Genomic DNA, 21,508 nt, shown 5'->3' on the forward strand with positions numbered 1-21,508 from the left:
TCATGCATAGAGTGCCAGCAACAGAGCAAACGTTCAGAGGAAAATGACTCAGTAAGTGTGTGTGTGTGTGTGTGTGTGTGAGTGACTGGAGTGATGTAACGTCTCACATTCTCTCAGTGAGAGATCTTTCCCAAATACCCACACAACACACACCCAGACAGACACAAAGACACACACCAGAGGCAGCAGTGTACTAGTGTTAAGAAACCTCTGATCGCCGGCCTTGATTTGAAGTGTTGGAGTTCAGTGAAATACACACCTACACACCTACCTTTTAAAGTTGTTACAATCTGACAAGGTAAAATAGAAAAGTGCACACCAAGTTGCTTATTTTTGTTCAAAAATTTCCCAAAAAATGCGTATGAATGAACTAACACAGAGGATAGACTGAGGTTTGAAAATGTAAAGCTCAGAGCACTAAGGCTGCATGGTTTCCTGGCTCAGGCATACAGAGATGAATTCCCCCATGAGATGCATGACAGCGAACTGAAAAGAATAAAGCGCATGTCATAAAAGAGGAATTTCAGATTCGTATCAGAAATGAAAAATTAGTGTTGAGTCCCATTTTTCTCTGCATAGACAGCCTCCAGAGTTTCAAAATGCAGATATAAATCTCAGAGCTGTGTTACTGTGCAGCAGCTGTGGCCAATATTGGCCTCAGTGGAAGCTTGTACATTCTGGTTTAGTGTTTTAGTGTCTGTGTCAGCTGTGAAAGATACAAAATGACTCTGGCAGGTTTAAACTTTACCTCTGTAAAGCCAACATGTCAAATTTCTTTGTCTCTAAAATGGGACAAAAGTGCAGGAGATAAATGTTTTAAACCTACATAACCTTTTGCTGGATTATGTTCATATCTGCTGTGACATTTGCATAAAAAGCAAGTCAAGTCTCAGTTATTAACTCTTCATCCCTCTCTTCTCTCCTCCCTTCTTCTTCCCGCAGCTCTCCAGTGTTACTGTGACCGCTGCAGCGCCAACTCCAGCTGCACGACAGATGGCGTCTGCTTCGTCGCCATCCGCAAGTCGGGCAGCCAGCTGACCATCGACCGGCGCCAGTGCGTGCACGATAACGAACTGATCCCGCGAGACCGGCCCTTCATCTGCGCCCCGTCCGCCAAACACGACACGGGCATTTACCCTATTTGCTGTACTACGGACTACTGCAACAAAGACCCCGACCTCAATGTCATCCCTGGTAAAAACACACAGACACACTTCTGTTAATGTATGTCTGGGTCAACTGCATCGACTGTAGTTTCCCAAAAGGCTTGGGGTGTGCACCAACATCATTAACAAGTGGCATGAGGAGAAGGAAAGAACAAATCGATATGACAGCAGCGGCTAACCATGTGCGACTAAGAACAAACATCCTGCGGGTATTCGTTCCAACTCATCACCTCAGCAGTGATGAGTTCTTCCCCTCTGTCGAAAGGAGTGCTAATCATTAGGTCGAGTTCCTCCTTGGCCACCTCTCGTATTATAATACGGACACTAAATATTTAAACTTTGCTTCAGTTTGATCTTATTATTATTTCTACCCACCAGAAAATATACACAGCACCAGTCGATCACTCAAAATTCACCCGCTCTGAAACCGCATTTGTTTAAAATGCTGAAGGTATGAAGAGGAGTCTCACTGTCATACAGTTGTCTATGATCTGATACAAATGAATATGTATTATAGCCCTAACTTCACAATAGGAGCACGTCACTTTCATGAATTAGTCCTCGGTCTAAAAGAAAAAAAAAAATCATATTGAGATTATTTTGCCAGATATTAAGATTGTGATATGAGTCACGATTTCAGGTGGAATGATGCTTTTTGCATTTCAGTTTCAGTGAAATCAACAAATTTAACAAAATAATGTTGGGATTTTCGTTGGGGTCTTGTGCCAAATCATGTTCACTCCGAAGCATATGATTTGTATCATCTCTGTAGCACCACAACATTTATGGTGCTGACAATGCACAACAACAATATTGTGAGAGATTTTACATTTCTCAAAAAAATTGCATCTCTTGTGATTTGGATAGTGCAACTGGCTATATTTTAATTATATTTTGATTAATTGTGCAGCCCTAATTTGCACTGAGATTTCTGCCATCAGAAATATATTTATGTAATGCAGCTTATGCAAGATTTCAGGCCGTGCTGGATAAAAAAAATAAAAAGTTATTTTTTTCTTTTAGACAGTCTTACATACACTTACCTGAAGATATCACCAAGGTTACACGGGACACTGAAATACAGACTGTGTCACGTGTAATGATCCCTATAGCAGAAGAAGTAATCCCTCAAGCACTGCAGCGAGACCTGTGAAGGGCTGCAGCCCTGCTTTATAGTTTGTCGCTGTTTGTCACAATTAAGTGAAAAAAAAACAGCTTTTAAATTGAGATTTTTAATTATTGTATAATCTGATTTTCACCACTTTAAATTGGCATTGATGAATTGTTTTTAAATTAAAAGCAGAAAATAAATTAGACTTCATTCAGTGAGGTTGTGTTGTGTTGTGTTGTGTTGTGTTGTGTTGTGTACCATGGCCACTTATCAAAGGGAGAACAAAAGCTGTGTTTAATCCTTCATCCATTTATAAAGTGTACTTGCAGTCTAAAGCCCCATTTGGACTGGATTTATTTCTCTAGACAAGATGCAGTGATTTTAACATTACCTGCACTAGTTGGTGAAATTATTCCCGTCCTGGATGCACATGTTTAACTTTTTACCACAAACTTGTCTCTGTCAGCCTTGTTTGCGAGAAATGGAGGAAGTCAAAAATGTTTTTGCTAATTTGATGAAACATGCAAAAACCAAGATATAGGCCTGTTAGGAACCAATATGACAACATAAAAAATCAAATCCAACAGGTGAGCGTGTGCCTTTAAAAAATAAATAAATAAAAATAAAAAAAATTAATGGGTCAGTTACAGGTGGCTGTATTTGTTTTCATTTTTAAAATTAGCAAAATATGCGAATTAGCTCTTAGCAGTTCCTGGTTTACCCATAAATGTACAGACAGCTAACACTGAGATGATTCTGGATGATCCTTTTCTATCATTTCAAAGCAGACCTGTGCACATTTATTTGCATTGAACATCAGAGGTGAAGATGTCCTGGGGAAATATGAGTCACACTGAATTATATCAATATGCTACAGAGCAGCACAGTGAACGCGTCTCCCCACCGCTCACTGTAACATTAATCCTGTATGAACGGGGCTTTAGTTAACATATGGTTAGGTTAATGTCAGTGAGTGAACAGGTAACGGAGAGAGAAACATACCTACTGTTGCTATGGTGATGTGCACTTTAATATGCCTTTCCACAGAATGATATGAATGCAATGAACTCCAACCAGTCATTGTTCATGCCTGTTCTGTTTCATAAAATGTGGATGCCACTGCTGTCCTGTGGGTAACTCTGCCCATGTCCCCCATGCACCTCAAACCAGAGTGTGTTATGAGGTCACCACAAAATGTAATTAATGAATTTCAACAACAGATCAAACGGACTGGAATTGTCCGCTCTTTGTCCTCATCCAAACAAACACGATCTCATTTTCTTGCAACAAGACTTTATTATTTAATTGCACAGATGTTATGTAGTGAATATAGGCCCCCTTAGAAACAAATCTGACTTCTTCTTGTTCTCTTTTCTCCCCATCTGATTTTTGGCTGCGTCACGATAGAAGGGGGTATGAGAGAGTCTACCTTGTATCTAAACCATCTCTCACTTTGATTAGGACTGTCTGGTTTTCACTCTCCACCTCTGCTTGAGCTCCGTCTTTTATTTTTCACAGGTCTGTGCCACTGGCATTTTTCTGGCCATTGGTGGTACATCAGAGAGGTTTTCCAGCTCTCTGGCAAAAACCTTGAGAGTGATTACCCTGTTGTTCCCGTGCTCCGCCACACGTTAAGCTTTGAGAAACTGAATCATCCAAACAAGTCAACAAGAGCCTGTAAAGAGGTTCTTATTGATTACATGTGTGCAAGGCTGCTAATGCAAGTGGCTGCTTTGATTAAGACAACAGAATAGAGCAGCACAGTGTCGTATTTTTCCCCCTGCTTTATGTCTCAGGTAATTTGAAATTAATCTCACCCACCTTTAGTTGCAGCCTGTTTTGATGGATGCACTGAAATTTCTCATGAGTAACTCTGCCTGTCTGCCAGTGGCTGCTCTGATGTTCAGACAGTACAAACAATAAATGTGGTGGTAATTTTACATGTTTTTTTATGTTAATGTCACGATGACAATCTTAGTTTGACCTATTAACATTTACTGTATAATGGGCCGTTGAATTATGACTGAATGTCATTTCCTTCCTCTCTGCTTCCTGCACTGGGTTAAAGTGAGCAAGGCTCAGTTGGAAAAACATGTCACATATTTTAATGATATATATGATGAATAAATATTAAGATTTTAAGCACAGGCCTTTAATGTCAGCGGCCCATTAACCCAAAGTGGTATTCATTCAATTGTACACCATTTGTGTGCATTTATGCAAAGCAAAAACAAACAGCTGTGCCTCATTACTTCTTACACTGTGACAATTTATTTATCTGACTATCTGTGCAATGCCCATAACTTGAGAATTAATGAAGCAGAAATGTTTGTTTTGCTTTGCATAAACGATGCGCAAACAAATGAGTCACCACTTTGGGGTCATTTGGACGTTAATGGGGTGCTGAGGCCTGTGCTTCAAAATGTACTATTTAATTTCTAAAAAACACTCACAAGCACACTTTTCTTTTTCTTTTCATTTTTGCCTGCACCAAAGATGCACAAACAAATCAAAGTGCCGGGGCGAAACTTCAAACAAACTCAAGACTAAACTGGTTCCACTTTCACTTTCACTTGAATGTGAAATAGTCAATGTCCTCACAGCTATAGAAAGACCTGAGTTTGAGTGTGTGTGTGTGTGTGTGTGTGTGTGTGTGTGTGTGTGTGTGTGTGTGTGTGTGTGTGTGTGTGTTAGATATGGGCCAAATCTCCCATCAGCCCCAGCAGATGGAATGTGCCCCCGCACCACTTGGCCCGTTAGCTTCTTGGCTCATGGCTAGCACTTCAGGCCTGCCACTTGCCAGCCACCAGTATGCTCGAACTGAACCTTTCCAACGGCGTGCAGCCTCGTCTGATCTCTCACACACTGATCTTTTTTTTGCTTACATGTTGATCTCAGAGACACTCATAGGTCACACATGCACTTTAATGATCTAACCCGTCTGTGGCTTTTCTGTCCTTCAGGCCCCACAGTGAAGCCTCCTCCTCTGGGCCCCGTGGCCCTCGCAGCGGTGATCGCCGGCCCGGTGTGCGTGCTCTGCCTGCTGCTCGTTGTGGCGTTTTATGTTTGCCACAGCCACAGAGGTCTGGGGGCCGGCGGAGCCGGGGCCCACCATCACCATCACCACCGGGTGCCCAACGAAGAGGACCCCTCCATGGACCACCCCTTTATCACTGTTGGAACAACACTGAAGGACCTCATCTACGACATGACCACCTCAGGCTCTGGATCAGGTGGGTCCAGATGTTCCTGGACAGTCTGGGAAAACATTTTAGGAACCTTTTTAAGGGCCACATCCACAGGAATACTTTGAAAAGACAGTGTTCTGGTTGGACCTCATGATGACCGAACACGTCTGCAAGGATAAAGAAATGTTTGGGAATGTGTTTCAGCTCTGATTTTCAGTTAGCAGCTCTGTTCAACTGAAACTTTCCCCTAAATCTAAAATTCTTGAGTTCATACAGAAGCTGAAAATAACCAAGAATCATATAGAAACTGTTTTAAAATAAATAATAAACATAAATCTTTAATTTCCTGTCTGGCTGCAGTCACTTCAAAGAGCCTCTGCTGCTTTTTACTCCTCCTCCTGTCAGCGTGTCTAATAGCTCAGGTCTGATAAAGTGGCGAGTAACATCACCACAGAAAAAAAAAAAAAAAACCTGATTTTTTTTTTTGAGGCAAGCAGAGAGAGTGAAGTGCACACAGTCAGTTCTTAGTGTCAATGTAACATGTGTCTCTGCTCATTAATTAGTGGCTCATTAAGCTGCTGGCAGTCTTTGTGATCTCTCTCTGTTCTGTTCTGTTCAGATCAGATCAACCACACTGTTTGATTTGGTCTCATTATCCTGTGGTCCCTCTCACATTGGGTCTTTGTGTACATTCTTCCACAAGAATCTGTTATGATAACATAAAGTGCATCGTTTTTATCTTTGTGTCACAAAAGGACTCGAATTTCAAACAGAAGCTGAAATTTTACATGTGTGAAAAATAATATTTCCCCTGCAGTGATAACTCAGGGATGCCTCAGTTATTACTTTGTGTGATCCTGTTTCTGTGAACATGCATCTGTATTTTAAGGTCCTAGGAGTGCACTGTCCTCTGCGCACGTGTGTCTGTGTGTGTGTGTGTGTGTGTGTGTGTGTGTTTGTGTGCGCGCACAAGTACAGTAATAAGATGCTGCAGCTGCACACATCTTAAAGTAGACGTAGTGTTATAATGAGTAGCTGGCCCAGATTCAGGCCATACACACGCACACACACACACACACACACACACACACACACACACACACACACACACACAGTACTGGCAAAAGCTCTTCTTTATGCTCGCCATAAATTAGCACCTCTCTGTGCCGACTGGCACCTCCACCACACTGCCAAGGAAGGACTTGGATTCAGTCTTCGTAGCTATTTACACCATATTGTACAATATGCAACCGTGTGTGTGTAACTGGTACTTGTGTGTGTGTGTGTGTGTGCGCGCGTGTTGCCTGTTGAAATTGGAGGAGGTTTTTCATTCCACTTTCGTTTTCTGTTCCCTCATCAGCAGTTTGCCGAACCAGTGAGCTGAAAAAAAGTTTCCACATTTAAGCTTCTTACAGTTGTTGTAGAATTTTCTGTTGTTAAGTTTGGAAATGTATCTGGACAAATTTGCTCAGAGGAGGAAACTCCATTGCAGCAAATCCAGCACTTAAGCAAGCAAACTTTCAAAGAGACTTTGGTCAAACACTTGACACTGTTTTATCAGAATATGTCGTTATAAGAGTTAATGAGCAGAAGATAAACCTCGTGTTTACCTCGACAGAACTAGTAAATATCATCAGTTCAAAGCTGATTCCTCACAGAGAGAAGACAAAACATTCACAAATGATAAACAGTGGTGGAGAGAGTGAAGTGGTTTTCTTCAGGCTATTGATGCCAATGGACGTGCGGTGTGATGATGTACTGTATGAAGGCCACTTTTGTTAAAGAGGAGAAAAAAGGTCATAATATTATCATTTAAAAGGTCATCATGCTTCAAATGAGATATTAAAGCGTAATGCAACACAAAGTCCACTTTTATGAGTTGTAAAATGTATGAACAATCATTTTAAAACGTAGTAGTAAGCAAGTAGTGCTCAGTGTGTGGAGCAGTTTACATTCTCCCTGCCAGAGTACAGTACAGTGCAGAAATACCAAATTAGGTTATTTAGAAATCAAGTCACCATGACATAGTTTGTCCACCAGAGAGTCCTGACAAACTAGTTTTTCCCTGTAAAGTGTCCTGCTCGGTGAAGGTCCTGCTCAGAGTGAAAAAATCAATAGTTGTGGTGCTCACAAGATAAGAACAAGCAAAAAGGAAAAACAAAGTTTAAGGGATCCAGATCTCTGGTGGAGTCAGCACACAGCTCTCTTCTGCTCTCCCTTGTCATTGGTTTTATTAATTCGGACTTATAGTGAGACACATGATCTCACAGCAGTTACTCAATATCATTTGATCCAGTTTCTTTATGTTTACTTTTCAGGACAGGTGATGTCAGTAATGATGAAGGACAGTTTTCTTTCCCTCTCTAATAGTTAATTTAGTATTTTAGTATTTTAATATCTCTTGATATTTTGAGATTTCATTCTTGAAATATTCCAAACATATTCTTGTAGAAGTATGACCTTTCAGAGCGGTGCCGATTTAGTAGTTACAGGTTTGTTAACGGAGGTTTTGAGGTTTTGACATTGAGTCTTCTGCCTCCGCCACAACAAAGAGAATTTAACAATGTTACAAGTGACTGACATTTTCTGTGGATTTTCTTCTGATTTAGATCTCTTAAATAAACCACATGGTCCTCATCATCATGTTACTGTCGTCTTTTAAAAATGTTTTTGTCTTTCCTTTCTTCACAGGCCTACCACTACTGGTCCAGAGGACCATCGCCAGGACCATCATCCTCCAGGAGAGCATTGGTAAAGGGCGTTTTGGAGAGGTGTGGCGGGGCAAGTGGCGTGGCGAGGAGGTGGCCGTGAAGATCTTTTCCTCCCGTGAGGAGCGCTCCTGGTTCCGCGAGGCTGAGATCTACCAGACCGTGATGCTAAGACACGAGAACATTCTGGGCTTCATTGCAGCTGACAACAAAGGTGAGTAACCTCCAGTAGATCTCTGAGAGGCTGGATTAAGATAAGACTGCACATCTTGTTGTGGGGAAAGAGTTCGAGTTGGCATACAGTGAGGAAGAATTAAATATAAATCTGACTAAAGGTAGGCAGAAGATTTATGAAAGCCTACCAGATCCCAAGCAAATAACAGTGTGGGCTGATTTAATTATTTGTGAACCTTGAGCTGTCAGAGCAGGAAAGCAGCGCTGCTAAAGGTGGAAGTAGTGCAGACGTTCGCTGTGAATAGACAAATTAGTAGACAGTACGGGGGAGTAACGGTTCACTGTGAAGACCAAGCAGACATTACCACACAGTTTAACAGCTCCAAAAGCTCTGCGCACTGTTGTGTTCTCAGTCTATCAGAAGCTTTGATTTCCCGACAGGACAACGACTGAGTCTAAATTAAGAACTATGAACCGCTAATACCGGGTAAATGCATTGTCTGATAATCACCAAGAAGAAAAGTGCTGATAAAATCATGAAATGGGCAACGGCAGGAGAGAATATGATGAAGCTATTTACTGTACGGTGCATCCACATAAAACAGCATCCCTATTCAGAAACCGGTCGTGAAGACCACAGATGGGACACTTGCAGTGTCGCTCTGCTGTTCATGACCACGACTTTCCTGCTATTGCAAATTACCACTGTGTGATACATCAACAAGCCCTGGTTGGTAAAGTGGAGATGAAGTACAGAAAAATATGAGCGTGTGCTTTTTACCCTGGGGAAAACATGGTTCTGCTATCAAACCTGAAATTCAACTAGTTTCACATGAAAAACAAAAAAGAGAAGAAGAACAAAGACGGTCCTTTTGCATCACCCCTAGGATGTTCACAGGAGTACTACCGCACAAAGGAGAGCGGTGAACTCAGATCAATAAAGTCACATTCAATTATTCATTCTACCGTGCGTGACTGGAATTAATATGGAAATCAGCGCTCGCAGGGTTGTGGGCCCATAAGGATCACAATGGAAATAAGTTGTCTTTTAATTTTTGTGAGCAGCCTGTGTATTTGTCACAGTGTATGACACTTTATATTTGTTTCAGTGTGTCATGAATCCATGTTGACAGCAGCTGACATTATAAGCACAGCGGTAAGGAGACAGTGGTGCGACGTAGGCTTCGTATGGAGAGGGGTCTCGTGTGGTTTGTCAGCTAAGTACCTTCGCTGAATGATGGTTTTTATGCCGAGCTCACCTGCTGTTGATTGACATGAGTGAAGCCTCACACTGGCATCACAGATTATTCCCACTGCACTGTGTTTCATATTCAGGTAACGTTATCCGTCTTACCACTGCTTCTGCTCTTATCGTGGTTAAAAGCAGATGTTCCTGTCTTGGTCTGTGGATCTTTTCAATTCATCAAAACATTTAAATGTCATTGTACCAACATGTAACTAGTCTGAAGCACACCCTCCTGCCACCGGATGTCAATATAACGCCAGAAAGACGTTTGAGTCTAACCACCCTAACGTCGGACCGACGTTAACTTTTGGTTGGAAATGAAAATCAGGTTGATGTCAAAACCCAACATCCACTAACTGACATTGTGGTGTTTAGCTGATGGTTGGGTTTTGCTCTCAACTAGAATGTCGATACTTTTGTGTCAAGATTACCTTGACACGAGACATTTGGAAGATGTTGGATTTTGGTTACTTACAACACAGTGTAAAACTGACAAAATATCAGCATCAGCTGTCGTCAGTATTCTCCGTCAAATTAACTTCGGCGATAGACGTCGTCCTGACATGGCATTTTGGTCACCCAACATCACGACCTACATTCAACCAAATACCAACATCTGATGACGTCAGTGGCCAGTTTAGTGCATGCTGAGACAGTGTGGTACTCAGGCTTCTTAGTAAACAACCACTCTCATGACGTCAGCTGTGACAAAAACAAAGATGGCGACGCACTAGGCTACAAATGCATCGTAAAGGCAAATAAGTGTTTTTTCTTAGAAAAGGCTTAGTTTTATAATGTTGAGTTTATTGTGGAGACTTCTCCTTATTATGTTATGTTGGCACATATATGTTTAATACTTGAACACACTGTTGCAGTCTTACACTGTTGTCTAAAAATGTTATAATGGAAATGTAAAATAATACAATTAAAAAGAAGGTTTTGTTTTGTGACCTTGATAATTTTGAAAAAGGCTTTTCTGCATTGTGTTCTTGCAGAAGTTCTTAAATTTGTATCAAAATACAAATATAAACCTTTAGTAAGTAAGAAAAGGATTAAATGTGAAATCCAAGCATGATTCTTTTCATTTTATGATTTTTGATGGATCGAAGTCTGTATCTCATGGTTTAAATGTGGGCGAAAAGAAAATTCATCAGTTGAGAAGTAAATATTAATTTATTTTCTCAGTAAGTTTGAGTTTGTAGATCAAGTCTTTGTGTGTTGACATCATAGGTGAGTCGCGAGTTGGAAAAGGTTGTTGACCGCTGCTCTGAGTAGGAAGAGGTAGAGGATGGGTGGGTTTGAAGGTTTCTCTCATTCACTCCTGTTATAATGAAGGTTCAAATAAAGCAAAGCTGAATATTTTCACAAGTTTGAATGGGATTTAAAATATGAAAACAAGTTTCTGAACATTTTGACTTTTGAATGGGTCTGTGTTGAAAAACTGACAATCCTGAACATTCCCTCTTTCGTTTCTATGTAAAAATGCAGACAAAAGGTTGAAAGTATGAAATGTAAGAAAAAATATGTATTTGATTCTGTCCTACTAGAGCTAAACATTTAAAAGTTTGAATCGAGTTCCTATGTCGAAGCATGTAGGACTTACGAATCAAAAAACAGTGGAACAACAATAATAATAACATTAATGATAATATTTGAACTTGCCCACCAACAACATCTGACATGTAATGACAGACTATATGAGTAAGGCTGGAAAAGCAAAAGGACAAAACCACTTCTGTCTTTAACCTTTTATTTCCCTGCTCGTCTCCCTCTCTGTGTGTAGATAATGGGACGTGGACTCAGCTGTGGCTGGTGTCAGACTACCACGAACACGGCTCCCTGTTTGACTACCTGAACCGCTACACCGTCACCGTGGAGGGCATGATCAAACTGTCCCTGTCCACAGCCAGCGGCCTCGCTCACCTCCACATGGAGATAGTGGGCACACAAGGTGAGATGCACACACAAATGTTTGTTGAAGGCACATGTATTATGTGGGCACTATTGTAAATGTGCAATACCATTATCTTCATTTTCACAGTTCATCGTTTTGTATCATGGATTGTGTTGTAGTTTTTGCTGCTCATGACATTATTTAACAAACAGACTCTTAACTCCATAAAACTAAACTGAAGAATTAAAAGCCTATGAGAAATGCCCTCAGCAGCTTAATTTGACACAACCTCATTTTCTAAAACTAGCCTGACAAAAGCTGATGTTTATTTGTATTTTGCATGTGTTTTTTTGAACACCTTGCATGAAACCTTGCTCTTCTGGGTTTGTATAAATGTACAGAAAGGACAGTGTCTGGAGGAAGAGTCAGAATCAGTCTGAGCTGATGCACACAACGTCGGTCTGAGAGCTCAACCTTTACTGCTTGTGGCTAAAGCCACAAGTTTAAAAGCTTCTCTAGCAGGAAGTGTATGTATGTAGCCATTTTAAGATTCCTGGGTGGGTTGCCGTGCTATCTGACACGCTTTTTTACTCCAAAATTAGCAGGTTTAAGCGGGTTTTTTAAATGCAGGTAAACCAATGAACACATTTTTACACTGAAAGCTGAGTTTGCCTTTCTGTTCAGAACACACACAACTGGAGGGAGCAATGTCATCACATGTGGTTACAGAGCACATACACACACACACAGGGAAGAAAGAGTGTGCGGTTAGCCGCCGTGCAAACTCTAATCCCGGGTTGGAGCTCCTCTAAGTGTCAGTGCATCTGTGTGAGCAAATTCGATCGGTGACTTTGTGTTTTTGAAACTTATGTCAGGCCTGCAGCTCACTCTTTTCATCTTTGAGTGCTGTGTAGCCGTGGTGTTTCTGGTTTAACAGCACCGTGGTGGGCAGGTGACAGGTCTGTTTATAGTGTTTTGTGCTCTGAGAGACAGAAAGAGACGAACATTAGCGTGTTCACCCAGGTGTTGTGTTTACATCCCTAACGATTGGAGGTGGAGCGATAAATACCTACATCTACTGCAGAGTCATTTGACCGGGGCATAAATGTAGATTGTTCCCTTTCCCATCCCCGACAAAAGCCTGTAGTGGAAAAGAAGCTTGATATCAAAAAGCGAAATGTTATTGAAAGCAAGAACTATTAGAAATGAAATTTGAAAAACATTCCTGTCAGATATCGAAATAATGCAGATGCATCCTTTTCTCTCAGACTCATAAAATCATTGCTTCTCCTGACTGTAACTACGTCAGTAGGCGCTTTGTGGAAATAGCCTCTAAATAGTCTGCACCCTGTGATAATGGCAGTTACCAACCAATGATGTGTGATTACAAATTTTAGGTCACATCCCGCCTTAGTTCAAAGAAGCTGTATTATGATATCAAAAGTGTCAAAGTGAATTCATCATCACCGATATTTATTTTTTTCTATTCAGCGTCCTCCTGAATAGCTCATGCACAGAATGCTCAGTTATTCATATTCAGCTTTAGTTCATGCGGGGCTTTTGTTGAACACATGACCCTCTGTCTCCAGGTAAGCCGGCAATCGCCCACAGAGACCTGAAGTCAAAGAACATTCTAGTAAAGAAGAACGGGACCTGCTGCATCGCTGACCTGGGTCTAGCTGTTCGCCACGACTCGGCCACCGACACCATCGACATCGCTCCAAACCACAGAGTGGGAACCAAAAGGTAACGTCATCTATTACACTTAAAATGGGTTGTTGTCAGATTTCTGTAGAGCAGTTGACTTATGATCGCAGGTGCTCCTCTCCATCTTGTCCTGTATTCACTGTGAGTCTGTCAAGAGGTAACTGAAATCCTCTGGCTCAGCCATTTTGACTGTGGGCTGTCTGTCTTTATGACATGAGTTTCCTTTCAGGATAAACTCACCTCTGCTTTGCCGTCTAGGCAGGTGCTGTGTTGTCTGTGTGAGGGAGTGTGATCTCTGAGCTTCAAAACGACAACAGTGAATTGGGGGTGTAAACAGACAAGTTAGGCCACTGCTGTCTCAGTGACTATTCAGTCTTCAAGAGGTGACTCTATTCCAGCTCTCAAGTTTAGCAGGATTTCATCTTCAGTTCAAATCAATCATCTTTTCTGGCTGTTCAGGAGGGTGGAAACAGGCTGTGATGGTGCTCAGACTATCAGAGATGGCGCTGTGCGTTTCCCCTGAGAGCCTCGGCCTCTCACAACCTCAGTCCATCATGGACCTTGGAACGAATCGTTGTTGCCAAACACTCTTCCAGTGCCACCACAATGTAGCCTTGAGTCTTTCCTGTCTTCTTCATGTGCAGCTCAGGGACGTTTGGGGGAAAAAAACAAGTATAAAAACCAACATGGTAGACACAGGGATGTGTTTGTGATTTCTGTTAACAGGATTTTGTGAAGGTGCCAGTTTCTGATGCAGTGCTCACAGAGATGAGGGACGTGCGAGGTTTTTCACCTTCACTGATGTGAAAGTAGAACTTAAAAAATTAAGTGATTAGCCTGTGAGAGAAAATTAATCGGTAACAATTTTGATAATGGGCTGCTTACAGCTTCTCAAATGTTTTTGCTGGTGGTCTTTGTCTTCTGTGGTAGTACACTGAATATCCTTGGGCTTTAGACTGCTGGACAGACAAAACAAAACATTTTGATATTTCACTTTGGATTTTGAAGTTTTTTTCTTTTTTTCACCGTTTTTGTGGTTTTATGGGTCAAATAATGAATGATTTTGTCAAGAAATTAATTGTCAAATTAGTCAATAAAGAAAATAAGCAATAGTTGCAGCCTCAGGCCAAGTATGATAACAACATAGTAAACTACCACTGTGTACACAGCACAGTGCATCTATCTTGGTTAAACTGGTTAAACCACAGCAGGACCAGCAAAACTACCGTATTTTCCGGACTATAAGGCGCACTTAAAAGCCTTTAATTTTCTCAAAAAACGACAGTGCGCCTTATAATCCGGAGCGCCTTATATATGGATATATGGATTATGCTTACTGACCTCGAAGTGATTTTGTGTGGTACACGGCGCTCACGGCGCTCTGTCAAAATGTTTTAGTACGACTTTGGTAAACTACAAAGCCGCACCGCTTGCAGCATTACGGCTACCGTAGTCAGGAGCGTCGCGGTGTGTGTGTATAAGGACCTATAAGGAGTTACTGTGAATACGCTAACGTTTGATTTAGCGGTATCAGACTGTGTTTTTTTTACGTGTTACAACTGAACAAGGTTGGGAGTTATTGTGAACGCGTTTAATAAAGTTTGACTGACTTATCTGACTGTTTTGTTTCGCTTAATGCGCCTTATAGTCCGGTGCGCCTTATATATGAAAAAAGTTCAAAAATAGACCATTCATTGACAGTGCGCCTTATAATCCAGTGCGCCCTATAGTGCGGAAAATACGGTAACTTTGGCTACTAAAACCACTGAAACATATTTTTTGCCACTTAGTCATAACATGAAGCAAAAGCATGTTGATAACAAAGCAACTCTAATCTGTCTACGACCTGCTCCGTCTGTGGCACTAACCCATGCCCACTGGTTTCTACTGAAGGTGAAATACATCACATGTATAGTTCAAACAGCTGGTCACTGTAGTGTTTATCAAACATTACTCTGACAGGAGGAAATTGTGCATTTGTTGAAGACTATTTTCAGTGGCGGATTAATCCACATCTAGTACTCTAGTGAGTATTTGGGGCAGCAGGATGGTGTGTGTAGGGGACTGAGTCAAAAGAAACTACGTGATGAAGGAACATGTCAACCAGTGCAACACTGAGCTTCACTGTTGTGTTTTAATGGTTTCTGGTGGAGCTCTAAGATACAAACACAGTACTTGTTATATAGTACATAATAATATATAATATAATATATATTATAATAATTGTAGCGTGAGACTGTGGGTCTGACACAGGCTTACATAAACTTAACAAAAGTTATAAATCCAACCAAATCACATTTAAAAAGAAGTCAAGCTACTGACTCTGAAAAATCTCTTATTCAAAGCTTATGAAATTTTACTGTTGTAATACCCACACAAATAATTATTCATCACTTCTGTCCAGCTGGAGACTTTCACTTTCCCTTTGTGTCTCTCTGTCCAGACATCTCTTGTTCCATTATGCAGACTTGTGTAGCTGCAGGGTTGGGAAGGGATCAGTGCACTGAGGCCACAGCAGCTCTCTATCCGACAGTCTTCTTCCCTCCCGCAGTGATACCGGCATAGCTTTCATCCCGGAATGTTTTTCTTTCCCCTTCTTTTTTGTCTTGTTTATGTCCTCCTCCTGCCTCCTCCTCTTATCTGTTGCTTATCTATTGCTTTCTGCGGCGGTTTGATGCTGCGGGTGTATTTCAGTGCCACTAAATGATTCAGTAAGCCTTCGGTCAGTGGAGACAGAAGCTCTGGCCTTGGCTGAAATCCACGTTACATACTGATGATCTGATTCCACTAGTGTTTGTCTGACTTTCTATAATGATCCCATAAACTTCTGGCAAAGTATCAGTCCAACCCAAAAGTTGCACTTAATTGAAAACATGTAGTTTTCTGTGAAATGTGAAGGCATGTTGCTTTCATTAAAATTGTATTGTTTCACTGAGGCGTCTGTTTTTAGCACCTGTCAGTTTTTTTGTGTCCTACTGTCTGACAGTCTAGATCCCAAAGCCATCTGACTTTGAAACCAGAACTCACTGATACATTCTGCTGTTTGTAGTAAGAGAACTAATATCCAATGCTTTTTGTTAGATACAGTTTGATTTGTTTGTTTTCTTTTCCTTTTTTTTTGCCGTCTAGAAGTCAGAATGTGTTCACATTACTGTCTTATCTATTGCAACACCATCAACACTTCATGCATCATAGAATTACTGGGCTTGGACCGATCTGGTTTGATTTGATAATATCAAATATTGCAACATTTCCTGTCATTTGCAATGTTTTTCATAATATTTTGCAATTAATATTTTTTGCTGTTTAAAACAGTTGAACACAGTCTGCCCAGCTGTCAAGTCCGACCCTCATTTCACTGCTTTGCTTACTGTACCTTGTATCTTGGCATGTGGCAGCTAAAACTTTGAAAAGCTGTTTCAGTTCAATTAGAACTAAAAAGTAAAAACTAAATGTGTCACAACACACCATAAATGATGCATTGTGGTGCTACAGAGATGCCCCAGCCTATAAATCATATTCTCCAGACATAAAGGAATAAGCCTGTTTGGTACAAGAAATAAAAAATTATGATTATTAAATAACTTTCAGTAAAAATTAAATGCAAAATTACCATATCAACTTGAAATCTTAGTTCATATCACAATCACAATATTTGTCAGATAATCACAATATTGCATATCTGGTTTATGGGAGCATCTCTTATACCTGAAACATCAAATACAAGTATATATAAACCCCTGAAACATAAACTACAGTAACTACAGTATTGTAACTATTATTTTATGTTTCAGGGGAAAACAAGTATAAACAAGGTTTATGATTATAGTTGAATTCATTAGAAATAAAACACACTCTTGCTCAGCTCAACACACTCTGGGGTTTTGCTGCTACCACTTTACCTGGTCAGGGCTCTTCTCTTACTTTGTTCAAAACACTGAGTTAATACATTAATCTTATAAAATTTCAGCATTTTAGCAAACACACTAATTCACTATCTGGCTGTGTGAAGTTACGTGATAATGTTCAGGCCCTGATTTTATTCAATATCAATCTTGATCAAAAGCCTCTCCTACAGACTCAGATTTAAATGGTGTCTGTTTGTGGTTTTGTTTTTGAATACGCACATATATAAAGACAGCTTTTTTAAATAATGATTAACTTGCTTCATTGCTGTTCACCACATAATTCCTCTGAGTTCCTTTAATGAAGCTCTATTGTTTTCAATGTGATGTTTTCATCTTCTGTTTTATCTGAAGGAGCAGCTGTTTGCTCATGAAGGCCGTCCATTCATTCTTTGTATACCAGTCACTTGGAGAATTCAATTAAGACTTGGTCTCTAATGCCCAGGGTAGAGGTTATTTGATTACACTGCTGAATCTATCTCATTACAGATCATCAGCGGTGTGTGGCTCGGACTGTGTGCACATCAGTGCCCACAGGTTTAGTTCTTATTGATTATCAGATTTCAGTGTGAGCAGAGATTGAAGCTTCTCAGCCAATTTGATGTGGTCAAGTTATTTGAGGTTTTTGTGATTCTTCTACAGCATTGATTAAATCAGCGCAGCACAGTGAGTCACAGTGTGTCATGGGTCTTAACCGCGATGGTGCTCTTTTCAAATTGGAAGCTGTAAATTTAATTATCAGATCTGTTCTGCTGCCTTCAAACGGCTGCATGGATTATTAAACTAAAGGAAGGGCTTTTATTCTGACAGATAAGTCTAATAATTACTCACTAATTTATGGATTGATACATATTTTAATGGTACCAATCAAAATGTTTTTTAATTCACATTAATTAGCGTTATTCCTCCGGTCCTGCTCATTTCCTTCAAATGTTAGGCTTCCTCTTGACAGAACAACAGGATGTTCAGTCCTGTCTTAAAACAACAGACAGACGCCCACATGAACACTGAAACAGTTTTTGTTTGCTATAATCATTCCTCCTCTTCATACTGGCCACCACAGAAAGGTCCCTTCATAATGTGCCTTCAGTGTAAGTGTTAAGTTTATCAAAAGCTAATATGATGCTTCAGTAGTCTGTGTGAGACAAATAAAGTGGATGTCTTCCAAAGTTTGTCTGTTAACATAAAATTTCCTCTTTTTCTTTCCCTGGACAGTGTTTCCCTGCTGAGCTGCGGCAGAAGGATAATAATAAAAAAATACCCACTTGGTTTGTCTTGCCAAGATGCCTGAAGCCTCATAAAAGCTTTAGATATATCTTTGAAAATAGTTTTGTACACAAAACTGTAGCTTTTATCTACTATCACTTATACTGGTAGTTTATTATGGGGTCACCCTAGCATTAAAAAAAGAAAACTGAAAACAAACCATTAGGAAAGTGACATCTCAGGCAGAGGAGATAAAATAAATGAGGTTATAAGTAGAGTTAGACTTAGATCTGTCAATACATGGTTGGTTTGACACAAAGCTTAATTCATGTTCGTGTTAGTTTAAACCTTTTTCAGATCATAATGCATTTTTAATTAGGCATGATGTCATGTTGTGAGTATAGATTTAAAGATGCAGTTAAAGGAACAAAATAAGGTAGTTTGCTGTTCGGTTCCCTAGTTAGCATTTATAGTATTAAATAAAGGTTGATTACTGACTGTAATGTAGTTTCAACCAGATATGTGCATAGAAATGTATTTGTCAACAACCCTAATTCTCCCCGTGGGCACCAGTAAGTGGAGGCTGCTGTATAAACAGATAATAACTGACAGTAAAATACTGTTGTTACAATATAAAATGTGTCTTCATAGAAGTTACTTTGTAGAAGTTACACTTGTTGACAAATACTGAGCTACAATAAACCCTTAAAATGCACTTATGTCTGCTGACAACTATATTATAATGTGTTTATTTGGTTTATACACTGCTTATCAATGCTTGCTAGGGGTTTCCACTGTTCCTCCTGTGGGCTCCGTAGCCTCTTATGACACTCCTAGCAAGTGCTTTGAAGCACGAATCAACAATCAGAGCACATGAAGTTAGTGTTTTTATTTAACCTTTAAAAAAGGTTGGTATTCGACTGTATGATCATCTTAGCCTTAAGAATTAGGGGGACGGTACATTGGCTCTCAGTCTGGACTAAAACACAATATATTACTGCACACCAACATGCTGCTTTGTGTCCTGACTCCATATTGTTTTTTTTCCTCCAGTGTGTTATAGATGATCCTCTCAACAACGGGTGCTTAACTGTCTGAATAGTTTGGTAACAATCCATTATCTGTCTGCTCAGGTATATGGCTCCAGAGGTCCTGGACGACTCCATAAACATGAAACACTTTGAGTCTTTCAAGCGAGCTGACATCTACGCCATGGGACTGGTCTTCTGGGAGATCGCCAGCCGCTGCTCTATGGGAGGTGAGGATCAAATGAGAGGGGGTGGAGGGGGTGAATCATTGAGTGAATGAATGGGAGGTTGTCAGATTAATGGAGGGAGTGATTGATGAATGGAGCAAAAGAGGAGCAGAATCAATTATGGGAATATTTGCATAGATGGAAGGATGGATACCCGATCGCAGACAGTTTGAAAAACGTACCAGGTAACCACCTTAATGCAAATCCAAGTCAAGCCAAGTTAATTTATTTTATATAACACATGCTGACCCAAATTACTTCACAGTCCTGGCAGATGGATTAGTAAACATAAAACTGTACATTGCATGAGGTTAAAAACAAAGCCAATTCAAAAGAAATGGTAGACTTAAAATCCAGCAGAAAAAGACAGTAAAATAAATTAAGACCAAAATCATAAGGTCAGCTCAGCTCTGAACTGAAAAACCCCTAGGTCGTAAAGTTTGATTTTAAAATGGTCAGTAGTGGGACACAACATTTTGAACCATTTGTAATTAAGGCTGGGCGATACGGCATATAAATAATAATGCAATATTTTCAGATTGTATTACGATACACAATATATCTCTCCTCTAAAGTACTTCACAAATTAATGATTTCACCATTTGATGCATAAAATCACACCAGTTTGATGATTCTAGTTATTCTTCCAGCATTTTTTTGTTTTTTTTTACTGTTTATTCATCAATGGTTTCTATTGGAACAATTTTAAATCTGCATGCAAAAAGGGGGGGCTCAACAAAGAGCTCAGCAAAAACAGTGTGTCCAACAAGAATCCCTGAGAGCGACATTTAGTCCAGTGCTGTGTCTTTTCTGAACCAGTTCATCTGCCTCCATCTTTAATTACCGTTTGTGAATGTATAAACTCACTTTGGCTTCACTTTCTTCGCTCCAGCCAGAGAACAGACTTAAAACAATTACATAACAGTTTGGACTCAATGTTTGAGAGTCTTCCCCTATTCTTTTCTAAGCCGCATAGTATATATTTGTTGTATTGCCCCCCACTTTTTAGTATCGAGAAAGGGTGGAATGGATCAACCCCATATCAGGGAATTACAGTAATCCAGCCGTGAGGTGATAAAAGTGTGGAAAAATGTTTTAGCTTTGACTTGGCTGTGGTCCTGAGCTGATGAAAACTGCCTTTCACATAAATCCAACAGGAAACATGCTAAGTGAGAATAAAAGAGGACCCAAAATTGAACCTTGAGAGATGCCACATTAAAGCAAGGGATGAAGAACAGTCTATATCTCTGGTAAACCAGGATATTAACCATGTTTTCTTTTTTTCTGGCAGGCATCCATGAGGACTACCAGCTGCCCTACTACGACCTGGTTCAGTCAGATCCATCGGTGGAGGAGATGAGGAAGGTGGTTTGTGAGCAGAAGCTTCGGCCCAACATTCCCAACCGCTGGCAGAGCTGTGAGGTAGGACTCATGTCATGTCGTTTCTGGCTCGAACTCACTTTACAAAGATTTATTTTGTCATTCTTTTTATCCATTAATGAATCAGGGGTGAGAGTGCAGAAAGGTTTCATTTCTGACCATGATGTGTTCTGGCATGAGCCTTTGCACCATTTCACTAAACCAGACATTATCAGACTATGAGGCAGCACTGAGGTAGCGGTAGAGATAGATGGATGAGGCAAGGACATTGAGTGAGGTGAAATAGACCTCTGCCGTGCTGGTGTGGCAACCTGTTTCTAACTGCCTATAATAATCAGGTGATGTCTGGACTGTTTCACCTGCCCTCATGATTCTCCTCACGAACTCGCCTTAAAGTAACGTGAATTTAGGAAACCTTTTCTAAGAAATTGGACGTGCGTCGACACAAAAGAGCTCTGTGGAGGAAATGGCGTAAGGAAAGTTTCAGCTCTTTTCATCCTCTTCTTCCTCAGTTTTGGCAGCGCCTTCCCCGATGCACTGTGCTAATTACAACACAGTCCCATCACAC

At 40.4% G+C, this 21,508-nt stretch overlaps 1 protein-coding gene across 1 annotated transcript in view; it reads left to right on the forward strand.

The window, feature by feature from the left end:
• Positions 1–21,508, forward strand: part of tgfbr1b (transforming growth factor, beta receptor 1 b) — a 71,941-nt gene that overhangs the window by 35,906 nt on the left and 14,527 nt on the right. Inside the window, exons 2-8 of the mRNA XM_071485586.1 lie at positions 943–1,194; positions 5,241–5,510; positions 8,157–8,387; positions 11,377–11,544; positions 13,077–13,233; positions 19,439–19,563; positions 20,852–20,982. Coding sequence (XP_071341687.1) covers positions 943–1,194; positions 5,241–5,510; positions 8,157–8,387; positions 11,377–11,544; positions 13,077–13,233; positions 19,439–19,563; positions 20,852–20,982 — 1,334 coding nt within the window. The remainder of the gene's footprint in view (positions 1–942; positions 1,195–5,240; positions 5,511–8,156; positions 8,388–11,376; positions 11,545–13,076; positions 13,234–19,438; positions 19,564–20,851; positions 20,983–21,508) is intronic.

Source organism: Trachinotus anak, unplaced genomic scaffold (genome assembly GCF_046630095.1).
Source record: "Trachinotus anak isolate AG129_WGS33_773 ecotype Australia unplaced genomic scaffold, CSIRO_AGI_Tana_v1 ptg000009l, whole genome shotgun sequence".
NCBI classification, from domain to species: Eukaryota; Metazoa; Chordata; class Actinopteri; order Carangiformes; family Carangidae; genus Trachinotus; species Trachinotus anak.